General features: G+C 34.2%; 2 protein-coding genes across 2 annotated transcripts; both read right to left on the bottom strand.

The window, feature by feature from the left end:
- Positions 1 to 531: 531 nt before the first annotated feature.
- On the bottom strand, positions 532 to 5154 carry LOC116170009. Its single transcript, XM_031486258.1, has 7 exons — positions 4741 to 5154; positions 4520 to 4687; positions 2094 to 4145; positions 1388 to 1498; positions 1143 to 1309; positions 929 to 1084; positions 532 to 762 (listed from the first exon to the last, which is right to left on the bottom strand). Exons 3-6 carry the CDS (start codon positions 4120 to 4122, stop codon positions 998 to 1000), a joined length of 2394 nt encoding a protein of 797 aa, XP_031342118.1. The 5' UTR covers positions 4123 to 4145; positions 4520 to 4687; positions 4741 to 5154; the 3' UTR covers positions 532 to 762; positions 929 to 997.
- A 4057-nt stretch (positions 5155 to 9211) lies between these two features.
- On the bottom strand, positions 9212 to 10516 carry LOC116169103. Its single transcript, XM_031485131.1, has one exon. The coding sequence runs from the start codon at positions 10514 to 10516 to the stop codon at positions 9212 to 9214; it is 1305 nt and encodes a 434-aa protein (XP_031340991.1).
- Between the last annotated feature and the right edge of the window lie 832 nt (positions 10517 to 11348).

Raw genomic sequence — 11348 nt, 5'->3', positions numbered from 1 at the left:
TTTCAGTTTTTTCCTTCTACAATTTTGGTCCGATTGTTTTCAAACTGGTGTCGTTGAAAAGATCCTGTACACGCGCACACGTACTCGGAATTTGTTTTTTTCCGATGGGAAAATAGGAATTCCAGCTATGAGAAGTGCTTCAAAAATTTGAGAATATTTGGCGAGGGATTTTAGCGAAATTCACTAAACTGGCGTATTTATATGATTGTGGAGGCGTCAGAAGTGGGTTACCCCCTAGTGGAAATGCAATATTGGACCTAGGTTGGCTAGACATTGCGTAATATTGCGAGCAATTGAAAACCAATATTGGTCCAAGATGGAATTGTGAACATTTTCCAATTTGTGGACAATATTGCAAAGCAATATTGGTTAAATATACAAAATAATTTGTATACAATATTGGCTCTGAATGGTTCCCCAATCGGCAGTCAGTATTGGCACAGACAATGCAGTCTCACTTGCATGCAATATTGTCTCCAAATAGACTTACTATCTCTCGCCAATAATTTTATGTCCAATAAAAACAGAAAGTAGATGAAATTTATTTATTGCATAAAAAAAAAGATTCTTACATGAGTGGAGCTATATAAAAATAAAAAGACTATAATTCCTGTGCATTTAATGCACCCGCGTCAACCTTGTCAGTTATTTTTGTTCTGTCTTTTCGTCCTCCTTCGCGGTCACCTGACGTAGCAAGGCAGTTTCCAATGTGTTTGTTGATTTCTTTGTCAGTCACATTGGGAAATTTGCGACGAACTGCATCTGTAAAGGAACGTAAATGTTTAAGAAAATGTTCACCTCACAACATATGTAAAGATTAATTTTAGGAGACTACTACATTTATAAACTATAGCACAAAATACCCACGTCCCACGTGTCAATCTAACAAAAGATTAATAAGCTATTAGAGCACTAAAAAGTACCGTACCTGTTAAAGCAGATGACAGCTTGAGTTTGATGAATGACCGCTTGGATTGTCGCCCATAACAAGAAAACTTCAGTGCCATTTCTTTCGAAAAAATTTCAGAATGTTGCTAACCATCTGACGTAGATGGTCACCTCCAACCAGGGACATTTGAAGTATCTAGAAAGAATGTGATCAGAGAATCATTTTATATAGTGTTTGATAATAATTATATTACCATCTCAGCTCTGATTTGCTCAGAATTCAGACTGTCATCCAGTGTCACCAAATCCTCATCAGTTTGAACTGGCAACGTAAATTTACTCACTGCCTCCGCTGTTACGGACATCGCTCCAAAATGTTTTTCCAGAATGGTGAGCATCCGAAAGTTTTCCTTGCGGAGTTCTGTAATTTCATACTTCAATGTATGGAGCTCTTTGATTATTTTAGTATTCATATCAGATGGAGCGTTACATGTCCTACCGAGAGATGGTGTGTGTTGCGTTTCCTCATGTTTATGTTTTGGGGTTATGACCTGCTTACTCTTCCTGGGGGTTGATGTCAAGCATGTCTCTTCTGTTCCACGTACACTACCTGAATAAGTTCCCAGTTTCTTTTTCGCAGCAGAAATATTACCAGACATATTACTTTTTAAAAAGGGGGTGTTTTTGGCATGTTCAAACCTTTTATTATGGGCAGTGTTCTTGAGTTTTAATGGTTCAAATTCTTCATAATCCGATTTATTGCTATTGTTACTGCCACTATGAACCTCGCATTCCTGTTCATCGTCACTTTCTCTTTCATCTGCATCATCAGTGTCGATGTTCGAAGTGTATAATGCTTGTTGCGTTATTTTTTTAACAAGCACTAAATTGGTGGCAGTTTTTATGAACCGGGCATCACATTCACTGTATTCATAGCTTGTCTTTGGAGGTTGGCATGCATCAATAAGAGCAATTCTCTTTGTGTCATCGAGAGCCCAACTTGAAGGAACGTAATCACATCCGCCATCAGACCAATAAACCACGTCCCAAGACATTCTCTGAAAAAAAAATCGATTATATGCATGACACAATAAAAATTGTAAATAAACTTAAAGGAGTGTGCTTTATGTCAAAAAGGAGACTTTCTAAATGGCACGAAATCTAGTTTTAAAACAGATTTATGGAAGCATCTATAATATACTCACACAGTTCGTTATGCAACATTCCCATTACAAGGAAATGATTGTCCATGGGGATAACAAAACATTTGCATTCTATATTCCCGACAGGTTCTTCGAACAAGAAATTGTTCAGTTCTTGTACTTTGTATACATTGATCACCTTTGATGAAACTGGTTCGGTATATGCTTCATATTGCCTCCCAAATATTCTTCCCTTGATTGTCAAAATATTATTGGTTTCTATTAATTCCACAACCTTCATAACCCTTTTATTCTTCAATAATATGAATGAATCCTTGTCACTTGTAATGTTAATTTTATAGCCATGATGATGGTTGAGTATAGTTTTATTCTCATTTACTGTATTACATCTATTTAAAGGATACTCTTCAAGAAAATTGGACTGCTCAGCTAATCTCACGCACACTTGAGCCAATGGCTTGTTTGGCGTTCTTATCATTTTCACCAATTTACCTAAGTAGCTTTCAAAAGGGAAACAACTCATTTCGTCCAGACTGTAATGTCCATCTACAGCTTCTTTGGCCATGTGGAAAATAGAATGCATATTATAAATTATAGCATCTTCGCCATAAATATACTGAACCCGAGCAGAGAATTGCTTCATTTTTTCTTTCGCAATTTCTCCTAAACCATCTCTGTAGTTTCCTGAGCATAATATCCTCATAGAAATGTGAAGGAGTAAGAAATGCTTGAATTGTTTATTCGAAATTAAATCTTCCATGATATATGGACCATAATAGTTCATAAACGTTCTGAACTCTTTAGCTTTCCAATAATCAACTTCTGTGAGAGAACGTGGTTTACGATCAAACTCACATGGTGTATGTTCTGCCACATCCAGAATGCGCCTTGAAGCTATTTGCCTTTTAGAAGGTGCTAATCGATGTTCTGCCGCTCCTTGGAGCCAATGGCCTAGCACACGCTTCATGACACCCAAACATGCCATGTGCATATAATCTAGGGGAAATCCAGAAACTAATCCGAAATAACTCACGTCTAAGAGAGGTGAAAGACCAGTAACATGTTCTGTCACGCGAGACCTACATTCTCGGATGAATGAATTGTCATTTCGTAATATTACATTATCTATTTCTGGGAATATCACTTTATTATTGATTCGAAACCCACGTTGAGTACATTTCTCACAACCAAAAAATCCTCCATGGCCCTTTATACACTTGATAAATGCTCTGGCAGGTGCATCGCAAATAATAGCTTTCAGGCGTATTTCATACTTTTTACCTCCGTAACTGAAACCATAAGTGTGCATGTGGTTGATTTCATCAACAAAATCTTTAAGATACTCTGTTACATGCTTTGGTTTGCCCTTGCCATTATATATAGCAATAGGAAAGGGCGAGAACTTGATACCTTTGATATATATCATTCCCAGAATTGGCCAAAAATTCAGCAATGTGCTGACATGGATTTTCGCACCGTCAATGTTACAAATCAAATCAATTTGTGTCTTATCGTATTTTTGTAATATATGGTGAAGCCCTCGACGGAACTCGTACTTCAAGTTTTGTGTAATTCCGAAGTAAACATATTCACCAGCGTCATCTTTTGCACTTAGCATATCAACTATGTTATAGTTTTTAACAACCTTAAGAAGTGTTTTTGAAGATAGTGGTAAATCAGGGTGATATTCCTTCAAAATTGGAAGTAGCATATTGATTTGAGAGTGAGATACATGAGCACGTATAGCCCAAGTTCTCAATTTATTGGATAATGAATTTGGATCTGCATAAGGATCTACTTCTTCGGGATTCTCATTACTCGCAACTTTACTATTTATTAAATCGTGACTTTCTGGATCACTTGCATTGTCGTTTGTACAGTAGTACTCAAAGGTACTTGGCTCGTTACACCCATCTGAATCATTGGTAGAACCAGATGACATTTCGATATCAGAGAGTTCAGAGTTATCGGAATTATAAGTACCGTTTTCATTCATTGAAATTTTCATCATATCTCTCCTAGTCTGTCTTGCAATTCGCATACATTTTTTGGATCTGTTACTGGATGCCATTCCGTTAAATTTTGTATCAACGTCTAAAACAAATCCAGAATTGTGAACAAACCTTTGAATATCTCATTACGTTATTCTGGTCTGGACTTGTCCGACTACAAACGGAACACAACATACGTAATGTTTCTATCGGAATCGATTGTGAATCTACGGTTGTATGTAAACATTTACATACATTGAAACTTGAGAGTTTTAAAGTAATACTGCTTCATGCGAAATTGATCGGGGAAAATATCCTGCTAACTACATGAAAATAATTGATATTCCGTGCACGAGTAGAACGATTAAAGTATTTCGAGAAAAATTGCGCAATTTTTTTCGTACGCAAGCTTTCCCTTCCTTGGCTATACCATGTGCATGCAGACAATGGACATGAATATGATCAAAGAATACTCACATCGCTGCTCAGTAGCCCAGAGACCAATTGATGTCGATGACAGCGATGGGCCAGTGAATCGAACACCAAGTCGGCAACAGTGTTGGTGATCTGAACAAATTTCCTGGTGCGTGAATGTTTTCAATGGAATGCTATACCAATTATTAACAGCGGCGATATCACTTGGATCTAAAATGAAAGCAAGTTTCTAGGTTATGAATATTTATGGAAACTAAACTTACATGGCGTTAGAAGATTGTAATCTCGTCCGCTATATAAATCAACCAAAATAAAACCTTAAATTCAATTTATTAGTCGATTTATTATGAATCACACAACTAAAACACAAAAGTACACCACGTTTTAAACGTAAAATAAACGCAAGTCGCCGGTCCAACATGAAGTGAGTCTCAAGAATAATCACACTGAAGTTGTTACTCGCGCGGTTGCCAACTATAGCGCTCGATTGATGCGTGCGGAGTTGCCATTGCGGCAGGAAAAGTTACATCCAAAAAATCAAACCTATACGAACCCGGCATTTTGGAAATAATTCGTTGGTTTTTTAGTAAATAAAACATAAAATTTGTTTCGAAACGCATTACATGTAAATCGTCATATTATATACACATTATTATTAATAAAAGGTGGTCGACAAATTGGTTAACTATTGTAATACAATATAGCCCCAACATTGACTACTCCAATATTGCTTTCCAATGGTAAAACGAAATAGCGCCAATATAGATTACAATACCCCGGCAATATTGCATTTTCGTCTGTATACAATATCGGCATGGCATTGCAAATATTGGCCCTATACTCAAATATTGGGCCAATGTTCCACCAAGTTCTAGCCAATTTGCATTTCCACTAGGGTTAGCAGTTGTTGTATTTGACAAAGTGTCGAAATTGCGAAAACAAAATGCTGTTCCATGTTATTCCACCAGGATTCAGTAAATCCTGATCTAGTGCATGCCAAAGAGGATTAACCCCACTCCACTGAAGTAATTATGCAACATTCCGTGCATAAAAATGGTAATTTCGAAAAATTATATAAGAGCGACAAGATCTATATTCCAAGATTATGTTAATTTTTGCGTGGTTCACTAAAAATTATTATGACGAGAATAATTAGGAACCGTTTAAGTTGCATATTCGCGAACAGCTTTACGTCGTTTAATTAATTATGTCTTGTTTTTGACACGACCAGTCAAAGGGAAGTAAAACTATTCTAATTAGGGGGACATTTTGACTGGAATATCATGTTACTCACGAGTTTTGCAGAAGTACATTTGAATCACTTGTAGTATAGTCCAGGGAATAGAGAGTTTTAACTTGAAAAATGAGGAGTTCCAATTTCTTTTGAATGTCATCTAGGTTTTTGACCTCGCACTCCTTGTGCTTCCCTCGTACCACCCCCAAAACCCCTGAAATTTGCTTGGTTTCTTAGTTTTTCAATCATATCTTTTTAATGGTTCACTTTAGAAAAAAATATTATCAGAAATTATAGACCATAAAATTCTACACAACTACATATTTGGGAAATGTTTATTAAAAAAGATATAGAACTTCAAAGTTGCTTATATTTTTAAGAATTCTGAAATTTCTATGTAGATGTTTTAACCATAGTTTGTACCTTATCTTTATAATTAAGGGCGTTATAAGAAAATATCTTGAAAAATTGTCCCACTTCAGTTCAAATTCAAACAAAAAATCATCGTACCATGCAGTACGTCAATAATTCTTTCTTGATGAAGAGTTGGAGGCTTTTGCAAGAGAGAGATGATTGGTTTTGGTACCCCGTAGTGCCGAATAGCTGTTTTAGCAACAAATTGTTTCTTGAGACGACATATTCAAAAGTGTATTTAAGTTTATTTAACATTTTTTTAGTTACAAAAAACAAACTGTTTGTGATACATTATTGAAAATCCTATAAAATGTTATGCTATTGAATAAATAATAGTTATGCAAAAACGAAAAATTAAACTTTCAAAACAAATATAAGGCATTATTGCCTTTTAGAGTTTTTCAACATTTATCACAGGTATAGGGTTTGTTTGTTTTTAAAATTGTTAAATGTTTAATTTGGTAATTATATTGATACGACATTGTACAATTATTACTTATACCATTAGATATCATTTTATGGGCTTTTCAATGAACAAGTACCACAAGTAGAGGTTAGCTTTTTAATTTCTTTTGGTTGTGGTAGAATGGGTCTATACAATTATTGATGGGGATGAATTATCTTTTCCCGTTCTTTGTGAGATATAGCTTATTGTACTCGTAGGTTTTAGATTGTCACTATGTATAGTCTTTGGGGATAATTTAGCGAGCAAGTGTAGTAGGATAAGATAAGTCAATTATGAGCAAACGGGTTCCCAAAAGGCAGACGCAAAACTCAAGTTTTGATTAAGAGGATGAAGAATTAAATTAACTGAAATGACGTTCTGAAAAAAATGGCAATGAGCCATCAGCCAAATTAGAGAGGATATAAAAGAATAATTGAAAGTGAATAACATCCATTAGATGAGAATAGATAAGAAACGAAAAATCTGCCTCAAATAAAATTAAAATTGAAAGCAAAGGAGAAAGAAAATGAAAATTGGAACATATACAGTGCTATTTATTAAGAAGTAGACATAGGGATTTACGTGTATTGTTTTTCCCTATGTCTACTTTTAGATAAAAAAAGATATTTTGGGTGCATATAATTAGGCGCCCTTCAGTAGAGATTTTGCCTTTTAAAAAAACACATAAATTCCTATGTCTACTTCTTAATAAATATCACTGCATACTTATCGAAAAAAAAACGAAAAATCAACCACAAAATTCGGTACATAATATTAAAAGAAATCCAAAAAAGTAAAGGAAACATCTAAGCCGCGTTGAAAAGTTTACATATAATAATAATAATAATAATAATAATAATAATGACATTTATTTCCACGTAATACCAAAACCAAATAAGTATAAAATATATATAAATGAGTAACACATAATGTATACGGGAAATGGGACTACATTCAGTGTTTTGACAACCCTGTTCTTCCATGTAACCCCAACTCGTTATAGGAAAATAAAATATAAATTGTAAATTACGCTAGCACTCAGGAACAAATTAATACTTGAATACAAAGAGAGGAAAGCAAACAAAATAAAAATACAAGTATAAGTACTAAAATCTTAAGACACACCAGTTCATTTAGGTAGCTCCAGTTTCAGATATTGTCTGATTTTATTTTTGAAGCCGAGAGGTTGAAGATTTTTAAGAGGGGACGGAATCATGTTATACAGCTTACATATATTATATGTGAACGATTTTTCAAAGTAAGCAGTGTGATGGAAAGGGATATTTAGTAGACCTTCTATGGCGCAAATTTAGATTATGTAAGCTAGTTCTATATTCTAAACGATCAGCTAGGTAACTTGGTGTTTGGGTGATAATAACCTTATGGTAAAGAACTAGAGAATGCAACATTCTACGCTGAGACATATTAAGCCATCCCACCTCGATCATCTTATGTGAAATGTGATCTCTGCGCCCAATGCCATAAATAAATCTCAAACAAGAATTCTGCACTCTTTGTATACGGGTGGCAGTAGCTGTGTCAATGCATGCATGAAACAAAACATCACAATAATTAAAATGTGACAAAACAAGGGTATCTGTTAGGGTTATTTTGGTTTTAGTAGATAAAAGATGTCTATTCGGATATAAACGCTTTAGAGTAGAATATGCCTTGCGCAAACAATTATTAATATGGCTAACATACTTAAAGTTAGAGTCCATTAAAACTCCAAGATTTCTTGCATCGTGCGACACTTTCAATACCGATCCTTGCACTTTAATCCTAATGAGATCCAAGTTCTGGATTCTAGCTTTATCTCGTCCAAAAAGCAGCACAGTGGACTTTTTTGCATTAATAAATAAATTATGGTTTGTAGCAGTTCGGACAAGCACTTCAAGTTCTTTATTTATTAATTTTATTGCATCAGATGTATCAGACGGTGGGAATGAACAATATACCTGCGTATCATCAGCATACTGATGAAATTTACAGCTTTTAAAGTCCCTGCAGATATTATTTGAATATATGACATATAAAAGTGGCCCCAAAATGGAGCCTTGTGGGACTCCACTATGTACATCAAGTAAAGAAGATTTAATGTTATCCATAAGCACACAATGCTGCCTACTTTCAAGGTAAGAGGTAATAAGTTGTACCGCAGACACATCGAAACCGTAATGATTCAGTATTGATAAAAGAAGCTTATGATTTATAGTATCAAATGCCTTAGAAAAATCTACTAATACCAAAACTGAGATATCCTGCATCTGTAGCTTTAATGATATCGTCGGTAATACTAAGTAATGCTGTGGTGCAACTATAATTTTTTCGAAACCCAGATTGGTAAGGTGTTAAAAGATTATATTTAAGAATGTGTTCATTTATTTGATCTTTCATAACCTTCTCCAATATTTTCGACAAAGTGCACAGTATACTAATCGGTCTCAAGTCTTTATAGCATGAAGGATTATTAATTTTAGGAATAGGTTTGACATAAGCCACTTTCCATTGTGAAGGAAACGTATTAGTGTAGAGGCATTCATTTATAATATGCGTTATAAATGGTATTATAAAAGGACAACAAAGCTGGATCATCTCAATATTGATATTATCGGAGCCAAACGATTTAGATTTAATATTGTTAATAATTTTCATAACTAAGTATATGTTTCCTCACAGAATGGAATTTAAATTTATCGTTAACGCTATGATGTATAGTATTATAGCAATTTAAATGTTGGCTCTGTGTGGCAATAGAGCTATTAGAAATGGATTGATTAAAAAATCTATTAATTTCATCGGGTTTGTTTAACTCGTTAGGTAGTTTAGCATTATGTTTTTTATAGATGTCCAAGTCTTTGACGGCTCGCCAGAGAGATGATTTATCGCCATTGGATAGCTTGAAATTTAAATAAGCTTTCTTTTCCTGTTTGATGGAGAATGTTACAAGGTTTCTTAAAGATTTATAATACTCCCAATGGCCATTCTTTTTCGTTTTTTTAAACCGGCGATAAGCATTATCACGAAGTTTCATCATCAATTTGATATTGTCGGTGAGCCAAGGTGCTTTGGGTTTACGGGATGTAACCGTTATAATGGGAAAGAAATCATCAAAAAGGGAAAGCAAGTTACGTGATAGAAAAGCAACCTTGTGGTTAACATCAGGTAATGTATAAATATCACTCCACGCTACTTCCATTAAGGCATCTTCAAATGAAGCAGCTACCCCCACATAATCTTTTAAATTCCTAAAGCTAAAAATAGACGTATGAATTTGACAATAGTCCAATTCTGCATTGCAAACAACATAATCATGATCAGAGAAATTATTGGAGCTTACAGTATCGCTGCTCAAGATTGACTTATGTTCAGAGACAAGGATGTGATCGATTAATGAGAAAAAATCCTTAGCTATACGTGTAGGACATTCGATAATTTGAGATAAACCAAATACGTCCAACATAGAACGATACTTTATAACCATATTATCATCATGTTTTAAGAGATCTATGTTAAAATCACCCAAACAGAAAACTTTTTCGTGAATTGAAATAATAGTACTAAGTGCTTCTTCGAAATTATCCAAAAAATCGCTTAGATTACCATGAGGAGGTCTATAAACCACCCCAACAACATACACTACCTTATGTTTGTCTAAAACTTTTATCGAAAGTTGTTCATAACTATCAGAATTTTCCATAGCAATAACGGAACAGTTGAAGTAAGACTTAATATAAATTCCGACTCCACCTCCTCTACTTCCTCGATCCTTCCTAAAAAAATTATAATTAGATAAGTTAATAGCATCTGTATCAAGAGTATTTTGCAACCAAGTTTCTGAAACTGCAACTACATCATAATTGTTATGCATAACGTGATCTTGAAATTCATCAAAATTGTTTGTGAGTGATCGCGCATTGATATGTGCTAATTTAAGAACACCCATGGAAAAAGAAACCAATCCATGTTAAAGTGTCGCATAACAAAAAAAAAACAAAAAACAAAAATATAAATAATTAAACTATTTATCAAAATGCCGGGTATATAAGTAAACCAGAACAGCAAAAAAACATTTCTTAATTACCTATTAATTAATTATAAGAATGATAAATGAAAAGAAATTAATAAGAACCTAAGATAACATAACAAAGGAAACGTGCAAAAGAGATTACTTTTGACGTACCTAATAATTCAAAAATATGTAGACAAAAATATCAAATGCATTACGGAGATAAGAGAGTAAATAAAATAAATTACCTATCATGTTAGTATGCAATATCGGATACACGTGTTATTTAGAGGGAAGGCTCACTTTAAATTGTTCCAAGTCCTTATAATGTTCGAACTTTACGATTTTGCCTTTAACATTAGCAAAAATTTTACAATTGTTGGTCCATACCTGATTATTATTTAAATTAAACTTCAACTTGACATCATTTAACAATAGACGCCGATGCTTGGTTAGATCTTCCCTAATGACTATCTTACTACCTTTAAGAAGCTTCTTATTTCCAAACACATGCGACTTGATAGTTCTCCTTACAAACTTGACTATTATGGGACGAGGTTGATTCTCTGGACCAGGGATTCTATGGGAGCAATCAATATCGTTGTACTGGATATCAAGTTTTAGTTTATCTTTGCAGAACTTAATAACAACATCGTCGGTGGTCTATGAAAGTAACAATCGAAATTACTGAGACCCACACTATACAGTGGTTGAGCGACCCTGTTTCATTTTTATTCTTTTGTGTTGTGTTAGGTTTTTTGCTTTTTAA

The sequence above is a fragment of the Photinus pyralis genome, unplaced genomic scaffold (genome assembly GCF_008802855.1).
Source record: "Photinus pyralis isolate 1611_PpyrPB1 unplaced genomic scaffold, Ppyr1.3 Ppyr1.4_LG4, whole genome shotgun sequence".
NCBI lineage: Eukaryota > Metazoa > Arthropoda > Insecta > Coleoptera > Lampyridae > Photinus > Photinus pyralis.
This window is presented reverse-complemented; position numbering and strand designations above follow the sequence as displayed.